The following is a 21,871-nucleotide window of genomic DNA, read 5'->3' on the forward strand; positions in this document are numbered from 1 at the left end:
CCTAGTTTTGGAATCAGTATTATGAAGTCATCCCCTAAAAGATTAAATCATTTCGCTGTGGGCTGAAATGGAAATAGGCCTGATGCCTGACCACAACACTAGGGCAGCTGAAAGTGAAAGTAATTCTAGGCCATGTCTGCCTCAGCAACACAGCTCTACAGATCCAGAATATTCCAGACATTGTAGACATGAAAAGAGGCAGGTCAAAGCAACCACAACGTCAGGTTTCCTTCACCAAAAAGGGACCACATCAAGCCAAACAGCTTATGTATGCCACTGGCTGTCTGGACAGGGGGTTGTAGTGTATTGCCATTCAATGTACGGTGTCTGCTTATATCAAGCCAGTAGTCTAACTTACTTTATAACATTAACAGTCAAAATGGTAGTAAAGATTGAAAATGTATATAGCATTATAAACAGTGGTGAGATGTCATAGGAAGGACAACGACATGGTACGTCTATCTTGGTCCACTTAGTGAGTCCTTTTACCTATTTGGCTAGCTAGCTACATACTGACTGTTGGGGGAGATAACAATATCTGACAGGCAGCATCATGCTAATGATTAGCTTGCTGTATCATGTCAGCAGACTAGCTGGCTGTTGAGTTAGTTTGGCATTTTTAAGGACTGTATGAGGCACATGCTTAGAAAGGAAGTATCCATCCTATGGAAAATTAGCCAGAATTAATAGCAATATCGCAAACTAGCAATGTCAAATTGTCAAAACAAGGTGTCAGTGATGTTCTAACCAATTGCTAACCTATTGCTGGGTTAACCCATTTCATAAACAGTCATTGACCAACATGTAAACAAATGTAACGTTTGTTGAATATCTGCGCATCAATTGCAATTGTACACCTCATCCTCCAAGTCTCCGTGGAAACAGCTAGGATACAGTGAGTGGCCAGCCACCGTTATGACACCAACATACTCATAACATGCATGCATAACGCTACATCCTTCATTCACACAGGACAACGGGCATGTTAGCTGATGAGACCCACCTCTTGTTCGGTGTCCCCTTGCTCCGAAACCCCAATCTCACTGGGCAGTTCGGCCAAGTCGGTCACCCGAATGAGCCCATCGTGAAGGAAAATAGTCTCTTCCTTCACTGACAGCCACTGGGACGAATCCACGGCCCCTGAGCCCATCTCTCTCCCCTTGGAAAAATTGCGGGGTGGTCGAACATTAAAATTAAGGACCTAAGACTACCGTAGTGCTCTACCCGGCTACAGACATCGTGATGTCAGCGAAAAGAAACACCACCGAATAGTGTCAGTTGAGCGACGCCCGTGCAGCTTGTAGTTGCGGCTAATGAGCTAGCTGGATGGCTAGCAAGCCCCTGCGTTGACACCGCAGGTTGGCTTAATGGCTTTCCTGATAGAGCGCTTTCACTCCCGTATTTTCGGTAGGGTGGGCGTGACACTCTCCTTGAATTCGTTGTATTTCCACGGTACCATCAATGACCTCTGTGTACAGCTGATGTGCAAACCCAGAGAGGGGAAATGCACGATGTATGCTGAAGTGAGATGCTTCAGCGGTGGTTCACCCCTTGTTTTTCCATTTACCACCTAGATAATGAACGCTCCTCTGCTGTCAGTGAGACGCCATTTTTCTTAGCCCAAGTCTTTCCCGTCATGCTGTGCGCAATACGATAAACACTACAACAAACTGGACCAATGAAAGGCCGCGTATGGAAAGTGATCTTGCACTCATATTGCTGAGAATAACGATACAAACTCTGTGTTTTTTTTACACGTTCCATATTGAAGCAGAACAAAAAAAAGTGTAGGTCTACAATCATTCCAGGTAACTTTGTTTCAGGTTTGCTTTACTTTCTAAACTACTTGGCCTAAGACTTCTTTTAAAATAGGCCTAATCTCAATATGCAATTTGCAGGTTTCGTTGCCCTTCATGATGTGCATGGCAAATTAAAGCTAAAAAGTTGTATTTACTATGCCACCGTGTTCTTCAACATCCAAAGCAGCCTACTGCCCACTTTCAGAAAGGATGGCTATCAGAGGGCTATGGTATGTTAGCACCACCTGGCGGACAATATTGGTTTCAACCTCTTCTACACAGGTGAACAGATTCAATAGGCCTACATCACAGATTGAACTCAGAGAACACTCACAACATTCATACACATTTCAGCGTTACATAAACTTAAAAAAACAAAACCTTTTTTATTGGGGATCAGTTTAAATAATAATAATTTAAAAATAGGCATACGGGAAAAAATAAGAACGTTCAAGGAAAATGTTTGCTATGTTAATTTGGACTGCATTGACTTTAAGCAGCGTTTATACAGCCGCACAGGAGTTCTTTTGTGTCTCTTTGGATGTTGCTGTTTTGATGGTGCCCCTCCATACTCCATCTTCCTCAGAGCCACCAGCAGGCCCGTTGCAGGAAACACCACAGCCGAGCACCTGCAAGAAATAAAAAGAAACATGAGTGTTGCAGACATGTGAGAGAGAGAGAGTGAGAGAAAGAGAGAGAGTGAGAGAGAGAGAGAGAGAGAGAGAGAGAGAGAGAGAGAGAGAGAGAGAGAGAGAGAGAGACGGACGGACGGACGGACGGACGGACGGACGGACGGACGGACGGACGGACGGACAGACAGACAGACAGACAGACAGACAGACAGACAGACAGACAGACAGACAGACAGGCAGACAGACAGAGACAGAGATGGAGAGAGAAGAGAGAAACAGAGAGAAGAAAATGAAAAAAACATTAGTAGATAGATACACACACTGCTGTTCTTACCGTGTACTCTTGCTACAGTACTTGCTACTCTGCAGTCCAAAGCAGAGCAAAGAAACATGATCCACTAGGAGGAACTGAATGGCTCTGGCGTCATTCTTCTGATGTCTGAGGTGGCCTGACAGTCTGCAGACAAGTGATGAGAGAGAGAGAGAGAGAGAGAGAGAGAGAGAGAGAGAGAGAGAGAGAGAGAGAGAGAGAGAGAGATCAGAATGAAAAATAATCACACATGACACTAAAATCACAACTAAATTCATTCCTAACTCATAAGCAACAGCTAGCAGAGTTTGGCGATACAATGTAAGTAAACCTCCCTCCCGAAGCCTGTCAGTTGAGAACGCAAGTTTGAGGCCAGGCCCCCGATTGTGGGACTGCACAAGAAGACGTTTTACACCCATAACAATAATAATAATGGTTAATAGTAGTACGTGTTCAACCCTGCACACACAAACACACACAAAAAATATATGACTGGGTGCTCTGTTTGAGGAACCATGTCATTTCAGAAGAAAAAGTGAATCTTTTTTGTATCTTATTTGGTTTGTATACCTTTATTATTTAGGCAGGGTAGTGAGAAAGAGAGCAACAGGAAATTAGTGGGGACAGAGAGACATAAGGAACGATTGAGATATGACCCCAGGTCGGAATCGAACCCAGGTCCCCAGTGGAATGGTGCAGCCCCTTAGCCCAGTGAGCCGCAGCGCCCCATTAAAGGATAACTTCAGCCAATTTCGACATGTAGTTGTAATGCTCACACTACCCTGGACTTGTCAGTACGTGAGATGTTTTTTTTTCAGCCTTTTATGAGATACTGGTCATTGTAATAGGGGCAGATTATTGTTTACATTTTAAAAAAAAATCTTGATTTATTCCCAATAACATCCTAAAGGTTATGCAACAGACAAATAGCAAACAGCAATACCTTTTGGGATAATATTTGGAGTATGCATATGTTTTTATTTTTCTAAAAGTAAACAAAATCTTCCCCCATTAGAATAGCTCAGATCTCGGAAGGGGCTGAGCCGAAAAATGTGGCATCACGGGTACTGACAAGTCAATGATAGCGTGAGCAATACAACAGCATATTGAAATTGGCAGAAGTGCTCTTTAAGCGAACATTTTGAGTACTGTAGGCCTACATTTGTTGAAAGTGATTTGCTTTGCCTTACCTATGGGTGCAGTCACAGTGGTAAACCGTCTTTGACTCGTTGTTGTGGTAGCCATATCTCCTCTCGAAAGGAGGGATTTTATGTGCACACTCATCCAGATCCTTGAGGTGACCACACAGTATTTTGCCTATGGGAGACAGTAAATAATTAAACTAAGAGATATAACGCGCTCAACTCAAACAAAATTAAAAGCAACCGGGTGCTCATTCCTTAAGAAATATACAAAATAAAGAGAACAGGACAGCACTCCACGTCATGACGGGCAATTTTTATTGCCCGTCATGACATGGGGGGCTGTCCTGTTTTCTTTATTTAGACAGTAAATAATATCATTATCACTGGGCTGCTTTGCCGGTGACCCGGGTTCGATTCCGGCCCCGGGGGCTATGCCGACCCTTTCCTGTCTCTCTTTCCCAAAAACAGTTCCTGTCTCTCTACTGTCCTATCACTAATACTGTGAGACCAGAAAACTATATAAAGAAGATACTATACATACTGTAGCTGTAAAAATGAACCATTAATTAAGCATTTACAGTGGCTGTTTATCTATTATAAAGTCAACTTGAAAAAGAATGGTCGTCGCACACTCAGAACTTCATGCAGTTACATTTACAGTTTTTCTCAATTGGTTTTGTACATTTCTCACAACAGAATAATCATTCTCAAAACTTCTTGTTCAATTGTGACTTCCTGCTGTTACCTGTGCACATGGTAAAATACGTTTCTCGTAGTTTTCAGCATTTAGCAAATGCTTTCATCACCATGCAAATGGTTGTGTACAATTCTCAGTGTTTTTGTACATTATCAATTGATTTTGTCGTGTTCTGCAAAATGCTTTGTTATGATAATCCATGAAAGATCTCACTCCCCAACACATTTACACAGTGACATAACATTTTGATGGCTCTGACACGTTCACAGACACAAAAACCTGGTTTTGAGAGATTGTCCAAGGGTTTTGAGCAAGAGATTGGGTTTTGCAGGTTATCCATGGTGTTTTGCCACTTGTTAAATCTTTTTTGGAAATGAACGTGATGTTTTGCAAAATGAGAGTAAGATTCGAGAAATGTACAAAACCAATTGAGAAATACTGTAATAAGACCAACGTTTCGGCTTACGCCTTCATCAGGGTCATCTGACAGTAAGCCGAAACGTTGGTCTTATTAAATGTAACTGCATGAAGTTCTGAGTGTGCGACGACCATTCTTTTTCAAGTTGAGTCTAATTGTCTGCCGTACGCACCTCAAACGGTGTGCGTTTACTGAAACCCAAAGAAATATCTATTATGAAGCACCATACATTGTAAAGGTGGGCTCAAACTACACGACTATCGGCCCGCTTCACTGCGAGTCAGGGTTTGGCAGTGAAACCATTTGAGTGGTCGTCAATCTTCAAGGTTTGTATAAGAGATTTACTGAGGGTTCTCCATATATAAAGTGAAAGCTTTATCCCTGGGCCAGAAGCCATACTCAGAGTCAATCCTTTGGCACCCACCATATGCAACCTGCAACCTGAGGTATGTGTGTATACCCTCAGGCTAGGAATTTCTCCTTAGGCTAATGGGACAGCTGCCTCCCTGCACACACCCACAGACACAGCCACAGACCCATATGCGTGCGCACACACACGCACGCACATACATACATGCACACACACACACACACACACACACACACACACACACACACACACACACACACACACACACACACACACACACACACACACACACACACACACACACACACACACACACACACAGGTCCTGGCCAGCTGTCAGGGATCTCTGATACTCTGCTAGGTAGGAACAATGCTGAAGGCCAATAGGTCCACGGGATCCCTTGGGGTACCTCTCTGTCTCAGGCTATTAACCTCGTCAAGTGTGTCAAGTCAATACAAGAGGCCTGTTGTGAATTGTTGGGTGTGCCTAGACTTAAGTTATGTTGTGGCAGCCTTAATGACCGTTCATTTTTTTTTTTTTTAATGATATGATTCAGATTTTTTTTAACTGTTAAGCAAGGCATGTATACATGGGTTCTAATTTTTTGTTTTCTCCCGACTGCGTGAAACTATCTGCGCACAACTCAACCTCTGATTGTTGGAAACCGCTGTCGGTAAAAAAAAAAAAAAAAAGCTCACGTGGTTGGCTGCCAGTGTCTTGCCCCTCCTCACAACATCGTGTTTACAAACACGGTGAACCCATGTATAGCCAGGCAACCTTACTACAGTACTTATCCATGAGATGTTGTTGGAGCACGGGTTCAGAACTATTATAGTGATGACTGGAACTTTATTGGTGGGTGATGTTGCTGAGGAACATTAGACTACCAGCAGTTGGTATCTGGCCATTCCCTATCCATCAAGCCAACAAAATGAATGCATAGTCCACATCCAACTTTACGTGATCAATCATCAAGTAAGGAATATTAAGGGAACCTATCGTGTTGTTACCTGGCAACATTGCTCAAAAGGTTGCCCATAAACAATGCCTCATAACCTACAGGCAAGGTATTTTTTATCAGGAAAAAAATAAATAAATCATCAGCGATTAACTTGTCAAGAGTATTAAGATAGAACCTGAGGGTGCTTATGAAAGTTGCCCCATGGCCTTCACCTGTTGAGACTGGGCCCTTGAAAACAACACCAATTAGTTTATTCAAGTGAAAGTATTCTTACGGTGTATACTTCATTAGGTACAGTGAAATGACCGTGTATAAACTATGGATGAGCATGTACTGGTGTTGCATGTATTGTGCATGCATGTATGTTGCATGTATGCTGTACTTTTACTTACTTTTATTCCAACTCCTCTAAAAAAAATTAAGGTATCCAAAACTGTTAACCCCTTAGCGCAGAGCCTATGTTATAACCCTGCTGTCTGTCACCAAAGTAGTAATGGCTATGCCGTAGCCTCTTAGTGCACATGGTGTCGCTGGCGGGCCTATTCAATATTTGCCGAAAATACTCAACTACATCATAACAACATTGCTATGACTTTACCGAGAGCCTTAAGTAACAGATTAAGACATAGCCATTACAATTTTGGTGACAGTAGGGTCATAACATAACCTGCGTTAAGGTGTTAATATGTTACATACAGTAAGGCTCTCTGTGATGTCATAGCAATGTTGTTATGATGTAGGGAAGTATTTTCAGCAAATAGTGAATAGGCCCCTTCTCATCTGCAGTAAGAGGCCACAAGGCTCCTGAACCCCCTATGGATGAAGATGGATGGTGCTCTATGATCTTCTTCTGCGTGATGCCCAGTTTGCAAACTTGAATCAATCTTTCGTGCAAACATGATATAGCAGAAAGACTAAAGAGGAAATTGCTTCAGTTAAACCTCTATGAATCAAAATCTCACTGTAGAAGTTTCCAAAAGTGAATCACCTATCTGAAATTCGACTGAGCCACAAAGCCAACTACTGAATAGAAACTTAAGTGTTTAAGTGCTGCTAAATCGGGACTCATCACCCAGTCAGCCAGACATCCCTCTCTCAAAACCCACTCAAATATGCTAATCCCGATTACTCCTGTGATGTACCTGATGGGTTATTAGGCCTCTTGGACGATAACGCCACAGCAGAGTTACTATTCTTCTCTTGTGGCACAATCCTCGTCGTGATCCTCATCCCTCTTGAGCTCTCGTGCTCGGGCCTTTGTGCTGTTGCGGTCTGCGCCTGAGTGCTTTGTTTTGAAGACGCTCTTATCTGTTCAGGTGTCGCCGCCCCTGGTGTAGCCACTTTGGTGTGATGAGGAGAAGTGATTGGGGGCGGCTGAGTGGCTCTTGTCCTTGTCTCCCCAGGTGTCTGTGCTGCTGCTGCCGCCGCCCCTGTCTGCTGCTGAGAAGCTGTGGGGTTGGAGAATGTTGTCGCTAATAAAGGCTGCAAGCCTTGTTTTCTTCCCTGAGGCGTTGTTTTAGTCGTGTGGATCGAGAGGTCGTTGGAGGTAATTGCTCCTGCTGACATGTTTCTCGCCTGCTGTGTCGGTGTTGTGACCTCATTCAAAGGTGCAGCCGCGGTGCCCTTGCGTGGCGGTATTGGTGACGCCCGATCGTGCAGAATTTCGAGCGTGTCTCTGCGGTTCTGTTCTATGGCCCACTCCGCCTGGGAGACAGCTGACTCAGGGCAGTCCTCCATCCCCGCCTCCACCCCTCCAGGATGACCGGGGAGGAATGTGTCCCCCCTAGGTGGTGACCCTGGTCTACAGCGCGGCCTCTGTGTGGGTGACCTGGGGGGGCTGAGCAGCTGGGTCTGGTTGTAAAGGCCGGCTGGTGGCGGTGTTGTCCTAACTTGTGCTGTAGACTTGACCAGAGTGTGTGTAGACTCGGTTAGATTCTTTCGCCTCTGAGGGGGTGGTGTTGTCTTGACTGGTGCTACTCTGGTTGTTTGTGTAGGTTCAGTTAGATCATTTTGCCTCTGAGGTGTGGTGACTTGAGATAATGGTGTTGTGTTCTTTACTGGTACAACTGATGGCTGGGATGTAGGCTTTGGGTGGCGAAGTAAAGGGCCATTATTCTCTGTGTTGCTTATTTCCTTCACTTTTGATGCCAATGTGTCTACCCTCGCTGTTGTGAATGAAATGCTTTGAAGTACTGGAGATTCTGATTTTGCAGTAGTTGTCGTAGTAGTAGTAGTAGTGGTGGTAGTAGCTGGAATAAGTTTCCTGCTCTTTTTCTTGCTTTTTTGGCAGCGTTGCTTGTGTTCTTTCTTCAGCTTTGGCCTGAATGTGTCCCCCCTCACTCGGCCACGCGGGATACAGTCATCCGGCTGCACAGTGGCAGGCTTCTTCCTCTGGGTCGAACTGGAGGGCTTTATGGTGGAGAGCTTGATGGCTACCTGGTGTTTTGGGACAATGACATGGTCATCAGTTTTGGGACTCAAGGAGGTGGCGTTGTATTGATCTTGGGTCTGCAGCACAGCATATGGGGCCATTTCGATTTTCGTGCATCTGTTGGTAGTACATGGTAAAAACAGGAAAAAAGAAAGACGTGTTATGGATTTGTTATCATAACCACAGCTATTCAAGTAGGCTATTCTGTCAGGCGACTTTACAGACTCTTGTTTTCCACCAATAAATATAATTTGAATTTATATTTTTAATGTGCAATTGGCTCAATATATTTAGTTTAAAAAAAGGAAGCAAGTCAAACCGAACAGCCAATAGCCACACACTTTTCAATAAGTAAACACCATAAAACCAACAAGCCTTCTCACTTTGACATTTGTGATGTAGCAGATTTTTGTTCCCCAAAACGTAAACTGGAAAAATGTTTTGTGTGAACACGTTTAATAGAGGAGATTCTGGAACTGCGGCAGAGATTGGCATTTGCTTGCTTCCAGGGGTAAGTTCAGGAGTTGCCTGTGAAGGTAGATCTATGACAAACTCTCGGATTTACTAAGAAGGATTTAGTGGAATCCACAGAAGTAATGGTAGCAAGTCAGAACCAGTGTTGGAGCTGTATAAGCCGGATGAAGCTGGTAAAGCCAAGTTCTATGGGCATCACAGATGCATTTATTGCCATGCCTTCATTTATGTGGAATTCGCCTTCAGCCTGAGGTACCTCACACTAGGAGATGACAGAGATAAGTTTTATATTATAGGTGTGTGCAGACACACTACAATTAACTCCAGAATCTCAGAAGTGTGAGACGAGAGGATGAGAGAATCTCTAGAAATCTGCCAGTTCTTGCATCTGAGAAACAGTACCTTTATAACAGTAGGTGGTCTATTTTAACTGTAGGTGGTCTATGTTTTTAAGCTAGGTGGAGGTGGAGATGGAGCTTTATACAGCTTTCCAATTAAACACAACATGGTGCTTGAATCCTCCCACAGTGCATTTTTTCACTAAGAGGGTAGGACCAACCAGAGGACTGTAACAATTCAACTCTCTAAGTGTTGATTAAACTGACTGTAACATTTGCTGTGCAAAAGCCTATCACAGAGGAAGGCTTTTCCCATCCAGGTCTTTAGAATTCTCAGCACGCCACCTGTTTATAAGCCACATGTTTCTCACCAATTGGCTGTATAATTATAAAACTGATTATTTTGTGTATTCATAATGCACAATTCTCAGTTATCAGTAATTAGTAATAAGTAAATATGAAGTAAAACTAAATGTCTTTTTATCAGCCATATTTTCTCAGCTATCACTAATTAGTCACCAGTAATACGCTGAATGCTTTTTCTGTATATCTAGTCATTCCTATCAGCATTTTACACCTATCTTTCTTTTTGCACAGTTTTGGAGACCACCCCATCTTCATTTCTCATACACACATAGTGAGAATGCAAATATAGAGGCTAGAGCTTCAGGGCCCCCTTGACTCTTTGGGCCCCTGAGCCTGGGCCCAGTAGGCCTGTGTAGTAATCTGTCAATTTCCTTAACTCTCTCACATGGGTATGATTCTGAAGAGGCTCACTTAAACTCCCCACCAGTTGATCTTGAAATTAATTCATTCATTCATTTTATTTCATCTAAAGAAAAGGGTCCCCAAATGAGCTAAGTAAAAACATCATTGTCTCATTGCATAGAATAGGCAGCAGTGGAGAAGCCTATAAAATGGCTTTCAAAGACCAAGCTCTCCAGTCACTCACCCTCCCCACCAGTTGATCTTGGAGCAGTGTTTCTTCAGGGTGAACTCGAAGCAGGGCACTTTGAGGATGGAGAAGAAGCTGTAGCCCACCATGTGGGAAATGGCGTCATTCACCTCCATCAGACACTCACGGAATCTAGGAGGAATACCAACCGTGGAAACATTAGAAAACATCTCAAGATGTTGTAGCAGGAACAAGAGCCTGCTTTGTTTCATTTGATAAGGTTTCAGGAAATGGGAAATGGCGTTTTTTGACTCCATCACACAGTCACGAAATCAAGAAGCAGGAAGTAGGAATAATGTAAAAAAAAGTTGTGAAAATCGTGCAATGGAGATCTATTTCAATTCCTTTTAGTCATAAACACCTCAAAATGTTGCATTAAAATTGCCCTCCAGCACTCACAGAATCCTGGTGGAAAACAGACAACACTTTATTTTAGGGTTCGCATTATAAAAAGGGGGAGCATCTTCCTTCACCTTTGAATACAACAACAACTAAGCTGATGCAAGATGCCCTCCTTTTTTGTTATATTTGAGTGATCATTTGGACCAGCACTCTTATGACATTAAATGAACACTGACTGAAACGTGCTCCCGGGTACAATTGACTTTTAGAGTTCACATGTTAGCCATTGACAATGGCTTTACTGTCCGCGCAAATGACTTCATGACAGTATAACATGTGTTAAATCAGGGGCCTAATAGGTCTATAACCATAGCATCGGTAACAAAACCCTTAATGGCAAAGATCAAGACATTTGTGAATACACACCTATATTTCTTGTAAGCCACTTATACAGACAGAAAGGTGAGCATGTGAACTTTAAAATCAAGTGCTACCGGAAAGGGGGCTCACATATTAATGACAACTGTGGAAGCAGTGCGGAGATCCATTTTCAATTCTTTCTCATCACACACATCTGAGAACATTTCATTCACATTCACCTCCAGAAACCACTCACACAATGTAGAAGTGAGAGGAGGCTGCTTTGCTTCATTTCATAAAGTTTCATTCAACAAAGTTGAACAGTTCAGGTTATTCAAACTAGATGCATGTTCCTCTTCATTGAAGTCAGGCAGGAGAGCAGGACTATAACAATAACTTTTCTGTCATGGAGACCTGGCCAATAAATACACTGTGTGGATATCTATTTCTTTTACTCAGTTTGAATCAAGCTTGACAAGATGTTATTCCTCTCCTGAATCTAGGAGGAATCTAGGATGCTTTGTTTCATGTGATAAGGTTTCATTCAGTACGGACAGCTCAAGATAATCACAATGGATGCACATCCCACCTCACTGAGAACAAACAAGGCCTGGAAGAGTAAAAGGGAGTTACAATCAGTGATGAGATCGGTGTGCTTACTTCTATTTTAGGTTAAAGCTCTAAACGTCTGACTTGGGAGCAGGACAAACCCATCATCAGATAAAAAGAGAAAAGTCTGCTTCCACCAGGATTTTTTTTCTCACAAAAAATCTGGTTGAAGCAGACATGTCTCTTTTTTATCTACTTTATCTACGTATTTGATTCCCTTCTAATCTTAAACCTGAGAGGATATCATTCATCCCCCAAAGAGGCAACAGTAAAAAATCAAAGAGGAACAGGAAGCCTTTTGAATTATATAAGGTGTCACTGAACACTAAAAAACTACTCAAGTCAAAATACCTAGATGCAATGACAAAAGGTGGCGGAAAAAAACAGTATCAAAGCAGTTATAAAAAGGAGTGCTACATATAAAAACTGTGAAACTCCTGCAGCATTCTTTAACTTCTTTGAAGCCCGAATTTTCATACCATTTTGGAGCTTGTGGAAGTTTCACCTGTCATCCAAAAGGTTTTCTCAGTTCATTTCAGAACCTCCTTGGATGAAAGGTGAAACATCCGGCGTTAAGACACAGCGAAATAAACTTTCTGTTGCAGAATAGCAATTACCAAGTTTTACTACCTTACTAAAGTAGTGTAGTACTATGGCTTTTAACTTTTCAATGACTATTACAGTGCTCAACTGGTGGAACAGCGTGGATTATGGGGCTACGATGCAGAAGACACATAATTCCATCTGACCTTTGTCTACCGCGATCTGGAGGAAGGAGACATATAGGAAGACATATAGGCCTATACATTGGCCTACCTTTATTTATGGCAGGCTATGTGGGCTAGCAATATACCTTTCATTTACAGTACACAGTCTTGTGACACAAAGACAGCCTGTACTGTACTCTCTGTCAGTGCTCTTATCACATGCTGTTTTGCGGTTAAACAAAATGAGCTTATCTACCTGACTGAAGAGTTACTTTATAGTAGTAGTGTGCAAAAATGACTTAAAGGTGTACTGTGTAGGATTGGGGCCAGAGTAGGTATTGCAACTATAATGGTCATTGAAACTGTGCTGCCTTTTACCAAATGTGATCTTTTCATGAATATTTACTCAGTAATAAACTAACAGTGGTGGACAGTAACGAAGTAAATGTAATTCGTTACTGTACTTAAGTAACATTTTCATACTTTCATACTTTACTCAAGTATTTTTATTTGGTAAGACTTTATACTTTTACTTCAAAGCGAAATGTTGTACTTTCACTTCGTTACATTTACAGAAACACTCGTTCCTTACTCGTTCCTTTTTTTTATTTCAGGCGATACACGGCAGGTGAATTCATTAATTTTCAATGCCCTGGTCAAATGAAATCTGAGATTTCAGGCTTGTGTGAAGAAAGTGAAACTGAATCCGATTGGCAGACTCGGAGATTCGTCATTTTGATTGGTTGTAATGATTGTGTCACGTGACAACAAGTTCTGCTGTTATTATTTTTAGAAGGGAAACAAGCAGAGCCAGACCACTGATATGTCCACTGTTGCGACTTGTGAGACGAATTGAAATAAGAAGAAATGGTACTTAGCCTACTAGTAACATGCGGAAAGCACAACAAAACAATAAAGCAAGCGACAATAACGTTGTTAGAGTGTATTAATCTGCACGTCGTATTCGTTGTGTGAGGGGGGGTTTAGCTCGCAGACTGCGCTCGCCTGACACTAAGACGACATTTGTTAAATAGGCTTCGCGTTTGAACTGAATAATTAGCGAATTGCTACTTATCTAATGTACTGCTTATTTGACTTACTGTGCTATATCTGTGTTGTGGCTTACAATAGTCACATAATTGCCGCTTTTGTAGCGTGTTGGTTTCTTGAGTCAAGTGCACAGGATGCCTAAACATGCTCCCAACTCCGTGATAGCCTTCTTTCCCCTCAATACATTGCAGTATTTTCTGAAGTAGTTGGGGATATAAATTACTTGTCTAATAGACTCCCCTGTTAACAAAAAAATGATTTGCTTCAACATTATGGAAAAAAAGGCTTGTGTAAAGGGCTTGTATAGCCTACATGAGGATTGCCTTGGCCACCACATGTTGCAAAGTGAGGCTGCATGCAACATGTATCCTTTCACTAAAGTCAAGTCAGTAGGCTACAGTGGATATGAAAAGCACTGGCAATACCACCAAAGTGAGGTTGTAAAAAAACAACAGTAACAAAGTAAAAAAAAGAGTGGACTTTGGCTAAATATTGGCCCAGTGATGTGCACTGGCACAAAAAGCTTTTTCATGATCAGACAGATAAGTGTTCCAATGAAGTTGTATCAAATAGGCTATTGCAAATCATTGGCATATTGCAAATAGAGAACATTACAAGTATATGAAGATGTTCCTATCTTTAAAGGTAGCTTAGAATTGCAAGAGGTCTGTTTGTCCATACATAAGCCTAAGCCAACCTAAACATAACCAAACACTACATAATAATAATAATAATAATAATAATAATAATATGCTAATAATAATAATAATAATAATAATAATAATTATAATAACAATAATAATAATAACAATAATAATAATAATAAGAGGTCTACCAAAACCATAATTATAACAAAAATTAGACATAAAGTACTTTATAGGCTACTCTAACTCCTTGCTGTCACAAATAAGTAGGCCTATACTGGACTGTAGGCCTACGGCTGGGGGGTATTGTAGTAGTTGTTATAATAGGCATATAATACATTTCAGCCTAATCATTCTTAATACTAATGGCCCTTTCATGTGTTATTTTGGGCATGTTAGGGTCAGTATTAAATGTTTAGAGAGGTAAAAATGAACTTCTGATGCTATAACATCCATGGACTTACTCCACAGTGTTTCTGAGGCCTGTTATGGCCTAGTTCTAACATGTTGGTATAGCCTATGCAAATCAGAGGATAGTTAATTAGATATGACCAAACTAGGTCTACAACACTTAAATATTAAAATTGCGCCAAAGGCTTCATTTTTAAGTTTTTACTTTTTACTTTTAATACTTAAGTATTTTTGACGGCAGATACTTTTGTACTTCTACTCAAGTAAAAAAGTGAGGTGAATACTTTTACTTGAGTAGTTTTCAATGCAAGGTAACTGTACTTTTACTCAAGTACATAACTGGTGTACTTCGTCCACCACTGTAAACTAATATTTACTACTATGACCAAAGTATGGCAGGTTTGCAGGTAAAATGTCTATTTCTGTTGGGATCTAGCGTTATATGGGGGGCCTTTTCATGGTAAAGTTTGGGAACCCCTGCTATAGATATCTATTTCCGATTGATTAGGAAAATTGGCTGGTAAAAAAATGGTGGCACTCTGAACCTTTGTGTTTCCCATAAGTAGACAATTCTGCAGCACTAGAGAGAGACACACACACACACACACACACACACACACACACACACACACACACACACACACACACACACACACACACACACACACACACATACAGACACACACACACACACTCACACACACACACACATACAGACACACACACAAACACACACACACACACACACACACACACACACACACACACACACACACACACACACACACACACACACACACACACACACACACACACACTGAGACTGAGAGTTGCACTTCCACTGGCCTAATGTGCTGTATGGTCTCATGAGAGTGTGGGGGGCTGGCAGGTGTGGCTCAAAACAATGCTGTTGGTCTGTGGGAAACAGAGGATGGCCCACCTCCGATTCTATGCAAAACAATGCTCCATCATTCACTCTCCACATGTATTCACAACACCTTGAATTCCCCCATCCAACCACCACAGTCAGCAACAACACTCTCATCAAGTCTAAACCTCTAAAAAACAAACACCCTGGATAGAGCCTTGAGCATTATCTTCACAGGATCAAGTCATTTCAAGTAAGATGCAAATGAGGCTCTGTATTCGCCGCAAGCCTTACTTCATCTCATGTAATGGCAATGCAATCTTGTTATGATCTCCCCTCTCTCACTAGATAGGCTATGCTGCTTTACTTGGCACCGTGTTCCACTGTGCCTGTTTGTGCCAATCTCTCATTGACATGTTGGTACAAAAACAAACACAGTAGGCAGGCACAGGCGGTAGGAGGCTAAGCGGGTAATCAGCTATGACATGGTTCCCAAGCTTTTCTTCCCTTGCTAGGACCCTCTTTTCGACCTAAGAATATTTGTTTGCAACTTAGCCTCTCTTCTCATACAAGAAAAAAAATGTCTCATAATATTGCCACATTTTGATGTGACAATCACAGACAAAGTAAATAAATGTATTAATTATACAAATATTATTATACTGACAGTTTATGGAATTGTTATGTTTGAAAGCATTCTGTATATTCAAGGTTTTATCATTCAAACAGTCCCTGATGATTAAACAAAAGGGTAGTTCCTCGCGTTTCTGCTTTATCATCTGGTGCATCGACGGGAGAGAGGCAGGAAATCTTCACTTGAAGGACAACACCGGAGCAGCACAGATGTAATTCTTTGTGTTTTTTATTCAAGTGCACAACATGACTAACGTTTTGATGGTTAGACCATCTTCATCTGAGTCCATGAGTGGAATGGAGAGAAGAGCCCCAGTCCCTGATGATTGTTGGTCACCAAGATCAGGGATATATGCAGTCCCTCTACGAAAAGGCAGTGCTCAGGGAGGCACGGAAGATTCTAGAGGATCCCACCCACTTACTACATCACGAATTCACCCTGCTTCCCTCAGGTAGACGTTTCAGGACATTGAACTGCAGACTGAACAAATATAAGAACAATTTTTCCCCAATGTGATAAGAATGCTTAATGAGTATGTTTATATGCCGTTCAGTATCCCGAATATGAGGCATATCCCGGCTATAATCATATTCGGGATAAGGTGTTTATATGAGCACAGAACGTTATATCCCAGTCTACATTCTTGGCCGTTATAGAATTCTCTTCAAATGCGTGTAGCCTGGATACCAGCAACAGCGTTCTATGGGAAGCCCCTGTATCCGGGATAAGGTGTTTACATGCGGCAGTATCCCGGCTTCTGTAGGGATACTCCACCTAGCATATCCCGATTTCTCAGTATCCCGAATAAGGGGTTATTCGGGATACTGACGTGTTTATATGCTCAAATGCAAATTTGGGATACTTAATATCCTGATCATATTCGGGATACTGAACTGCATGTATACGCACTCAATGACAGATAGGCATGCCACATGCAGGCTGTGCACAGTTTTTGTGATTTTGTATGTTTCTTGTTCTTTATATTATGTTGTATTGGTATGTGAGTGATTGCTGTATGTTAAGCAGTGATTGTTGAAGCCCAAGACAAATTTCCCCCCTGGGGACCATAAAGTACACTCTATCTCTCAGGGACACCCTTGCAGTAGAGGCTCTAGAGCAAAATTACCAGGGGGGCTGAGGTGGGGCAGTGTAATGTCAGGGGGAAAAAGAGAAAACATTTGAATATTATGAATATATAATGCGAAAATGTATGTCGCAATTAGACGCAGAGGCACATCTTGTCACCATGCTAGGCAGGCAGCCGCTTGGAGCCCCCAAGCCACTAGATGGGGTACAACAGGTAACACTTAAACCATAGTAGGTTCGATTTGTTGCAAACGTTCATTCTTTCACATTTTTGCTAGGGGCCCCAACTTGCCCTAGAATCGCTTCTGGTTAGACATTAATATTTTAAGTCATTGGCAGTTAATATTTTAAGTAATTGGCTGCGACAACATGTCTAGAACCGCCCCTGCACCCTTGCAGCACCTCCGTGACCTGTCTGGGTCGCGGCCCACAGTTTGGGAATCAATGATCTATGAGGAGACGCCAGGGTTACGACTTTAGGATTTGCCCCTGGGCATGGAATTGTATAATGTGATAAATATGTCTGCCATACTGCATGGAATGTAGGCCTGAAACGAGGCAGGGGTATGGGGGAGGAAGAGACAGATATTAATCTAGATTTGCGCTCTATGCTTTGTTGGGTGCACGTGTACAGTACATTTGTGTGTGTGAGTGTGTGTGTGTGTGTGTGTGTGTGTTTGTGTGTGTGTGTGTGTGTGTGTGCGCGTGTGCATGTGCATGCGTGCGTGCATGTGTGTGTGCGTGTGTGCACACATGTATGCGTGTGGGTGCACATGCTGTATCTGATGGCTCCTTCTAGACAGGTGGCTGCTGGTGTGTGTGTGTGTGTGTGTGTGTGTGTGTGTGTGTGTGTGTGTGTGTGTGTGTGTGTGTGTGTGTGTGTGTGTGTGTGTGTGTGTGTGTGTGTGTGTGTGTGTGTGTGATAGGGGTCAGGCAGGCGCTTGCACCGTCATGCAAGGGGACTGTTCCCTGGGGGCTCAAATGGCTTTATTTGGCCTCCACCCTGACCCCCATCCAGCCCCCCGCCAACCCTGAACTTTTTCACCACTCAACCTTCCCAACCCACTCGCTCCACGATACTCAGCATTGCGCTCCGGGCCAAAGACAGGCAGACAGGCGGAGGCAGGTGCGCTCACCTGCGGTCGCATTCGCAGTGCGAGACGGTGTAGAGGTTGTGGTTGAAGACTCCGAAGTTCACGGTGAAGGACCGGATGACACTGGTGCAGTGGTCGTGCTCTCGGCAGCATTCGTCTGTGCGCTGAAACATGCCTGAAAGGAGGGGAGGATTACCACCGACAAGCACGGGCAGAGATAGCAATCTCGGTTGCAGAGTGTAACTTTAAGTCAGTCTATTTGGAGAGCACATGTTCATTGCTCTCATCTGCTGTCCACAGGCAAATGGAAATGGATCATAAATCTTTCAGAAAACGTGCGTCTCTCGGTTAGAAACGCGCCCAAAGGCTGGATTACCGCCCTAAACCCCAACACCAACAAATGCTAAGTGCAGACATGTGCGTGCAGTGTTATTGCAAAACAAAACCATGGCCATGGTATACAAAATATACCCCACTGAAGTCATTGCAAAATAGAACGATTAGTAGGCTTATGGCACGTCCTCAAATACGCCCACTGTCTGGCACTCCCTAACTTAACACACTGCTTATATCACTTAATTGCATTATTTCAGACAGTTTCACGTAATCTGTGGCGACATGGTGTAGCAATGCCATTCCCATCTACCAGTAGTAAATTGCTATTTGTCCATAGACTTTACTTACCGAGCTGGTGGTATTCAAGCGCTTTGCTCCCGGTGCCACACCACAAGGTCCCGGGAAATATGACGGCACGTTTTTCACGACGGTGACTTCTTGGCCACTCCACTTCACTCGACTGTTCATGTTTAGCGTCATCCCCATGACAAGAACTGCCCGGTGACAATATTGCACTTATGTTATAACTCACTGCCGGTATATCGCGCACCGGGTCGCGCGTCTTGTCGCAAACGTTAAGATAATGTTCAACAACAAGTTGGTCTTCATTTGTTTCACAGTGCACAAGCTGGCGGTCTTCATCCCAAAGGCTTGAATATAGCACAAAAGTCTCCGGTTGCGCTCCAACTTTCCTACGAAGGAAACTTACTCGAGTCCCATTGATTATGGAGTGGGAACTGACGCACAGAAGTTCGTCTTCATTGGCGCACGAAAGTCCCCAAGCACAGAGCAGCACAAAAATAAGCACAAACCCAGGCATAACCGTCAATCGCATCGTTGTAATATAAATTATAACATACAAACTTTGAATAAATTAAAAGTTGCCGGTAAAACGCCCTGTTTGGATGAAGCGTAATGAATATGCTGTATAAAGTTCCAGTGGAAAAAAGTTCTTCAACACATGTAAACTATGTTCAAGTTCTGGTAAGCAATTGAAACACAAAACTACATTTTAGCCCACATTATCCACATGTACAGGAGCACATGCACAGTGCGCACATGAAGTCCCGAACAGGAACAAGCTGAGAATGATGTATTACCTCAATGACGTCTATGTTCACCCCATCACTCGCCCCCCAATAAAAGGTGGAAGGAGGTCACTCTGCAGGGGAGACACCCAACCCTCTCGTGATGTTTAGATGCCAATGCAAATAAGGAACGTGAACGCAGCAGTGTCTACATGGTGCGTAAAGACCCAAATTGGTGTACAGTAAGAGAACGTTTTTAACACTTTTTTTTAAACTTTGTTCGCGCTTGAACTATTGCATAACAGCAAGTCCGAGATGTATGTGCTGCTATAGGCTAGTGAAAGAAGCTCCTCATCATTGTCATTGCGCAACTACTTACACTCAAGGACACTGCACATTACACATGCACGCTGCCGAATCATACTAGAGGCAGGGATGCCGATGAATGTCGGTGAATATATCCAGGAAACAGGATATATTGTAGGCCTATGCCTTTATGGATCAAGGAGCCTGTGTGTGATCAACAAAATACTATGACTTTCCCCAGGACTGGCAAGTCAGTGGCCTTGCCTGATATGTTTTGTATGCCCAGTTTTATTATTCTGTTGTGGTAACAATAAAGGATTTATTGAATAACTAACCAACACCATCAAAACATAAAATAATTGCATGCATCACCACAAATAATGCAACTGACAGATTTTAGGAGTTTACATCATAGTTTATTTGGTCTGTGCGGACCAGATCTATGTAAAATAGATATTTTTTTTTTTACATGCAAAACAAAGTCCAAACATACAAGTTTTTCTCTGCTTTGTCAAGGACATGCACTACATATATACAGTCCATATCGATAAAGCAGCAATCATTCCACAAGCAGTAAACAGGTAGGCTAGTTGGGGGTAAAGTTGGGGGCTGGGATTTTCAAACTGAAACATCAACAGTTAACTTTTATAAACGTGTGTTTTAGATTTTTGCCTTTACGTGTTGATAATAACTACCATTTGCATCTTCTTCTGTGCCTGTGTTCATTGGCAATATGCCAAATCAAAACAGACACCAAGAACTCTACTTTTTTTTTGTTCACTTGACTAGACCCACCCCCTTTCTGTAAATCTGGAACACTGAACCTATCAGAAGATGCTACAGAATGCAACGCTGTCTGCTATCCAATGAAAAAAAGCTATGTGAGGAGAGGGGGCAGGGACTGTCAGTCAGCATCATTATATGTAAACATTTCAAGCAAGTGTAGTAGAAGAAGTTGTAATAGAAGAAGTAAGTCACAGTCAGAATGAGGATTCTGCAGTCAATAGGGCCAGTGGGTATTGTGCAGAGAGGGGTAAATGAGGAATAAAATGGGGTGTAAATTCTTATAAACAGTGCCTCAAACAGATAGGTGGAGGCTGTCGAGGGCTAAGGAAGAAGAAGAAGAAGAAGAAGAAGAAGGAGGAGGAGCAGGAGAAAAAGAAGAGAGGAGATAAGATGCTCTACGGAAAGGAGAGGAGGAAGAGAAAAGAGGAGGAAGAGAAAAGAGGAGGAAGAGAGGAGAGGGGGAAAGCCTCATCTAACATCATCATGGACAACATCTCACCATCTCATGCATAGGGACTTTTTACTGTGTTGGGGGTGGGGGTGGGTTAGGGTGGCAGGAGGGGAAATTCCTGTAGGAACTTGATGCAGGTCAGACGGTTCTTATTTTTTTAAAAAACTCTTTGAGGTTACAAACCCATGGAATAAGGTGTGCTTCCCCCCCGGAACTCACATATAAGTAAGTACCGTAGACATATAGGCCTTTATGTATACTGTATGTCTATGGTAAGGCGAGTGAGTCGAGGCTGCAGCCACAGACCAAAAGCATCAGGTGGTGAATGGGGGAAGAGGAGAAGTGGAGTCGTGTGTGTGTGTGTGGGGGGAGGGGGGGGGGTGTTTATGTGGGGAAGACAGATTGCGGTGGGGTGGCGATGAGAGGTTTGCGGGGGTTGTGGTTAGAGCACATGTAGGTAGGTAGGGAGTGGTAGCTGAGGGGGTGCCTAAGAAAGGGGTTGTGCAGATTTGGGGAAGGGGAGGTTGGCGGGGGTGGGGTGGGGTGAGGTTGGTTCGGGGTCGGTGGGGATGTTTGGAGGGGGTGGAGTTACAGATGAAGAGATGCCTCAGCATACTGCGTGACCGCC

The 21,871-nt window shown here is 42.8% G+C and overlaps 2 protein-coding genes across 5 annotated transcripts in view; both read right to left on the minus strand.

Moving 5' to 3' along the window:
• The window catches only part of LOC134436927 (probable E3 ubiquitin-protein ligase HECTD4), a 145,808-nt gene extending 144,193 nt beyond the window's left edge, over positions 1-1,615 (minus strand). For all 4 annotated transcript variants that reach the window (XM_063186276.1, XM_063186274.1, XM_063186272.1 and 1 more), the window contains exon 1: positions 1,004-1,615. In XM_063186276.1, the coding sequence (XP_063042346.1) occupies positions 1,004-1,150 (147 nt within the window). In that variant the 5' untranslated portion in view covers positions 1,151-1,615. The remainder of the gene's footprint in view (positions 1-1,003) is intronic.
• Positions 1,616-2,165: 550 nt separating this feature from the next.
• Positions 2,166-19,392, minus strand: LOC134438080 (mucin-2-like). Its single transcript, XM_063187667.1, has 8 exons — positions 19,382-19,392; positions 19,021-19,166; positions 18,379-18,511; positions 10,529-10,663; positions 7,476-8,881; positions 3,932-4,058; positions 2,766-2,888; positions 2,166-2,428 (listed from the first exon to the last, which is right to left on the minus strand). The coding sequence occupies exons 1-8, from the start codon at positions 19,390-19,392 to the stop codon at positions 2,266-2,268; spliced, it is 2,244 nt and encodes a 747-aa protein (XP_063043737.1). The 3' UTR covers positions 2,166-2,265.
• Between the last annotated feature and the right edge of the window lie 2,479 nt (positions 19,393-21,871).

The sequence above is a fragment of the Engraulis encrasicolus genome, chromosome 21 (genome assembly GCF_034702125.1).
Source record: "Engraulis encrasicolus isolate BLACKSEA-1 chromosome 21, IST_EnEncr_1.0, whole genome shotgun sequence".
In the NCBI taxonomy this organism is placed as follows: domain Eukaryota; kingdom Metazoa; phylum Chordata; class Actinopteri; order Clupeiformes; family Engraulidae; genus Engraulis; species Engraulis encrasicolus.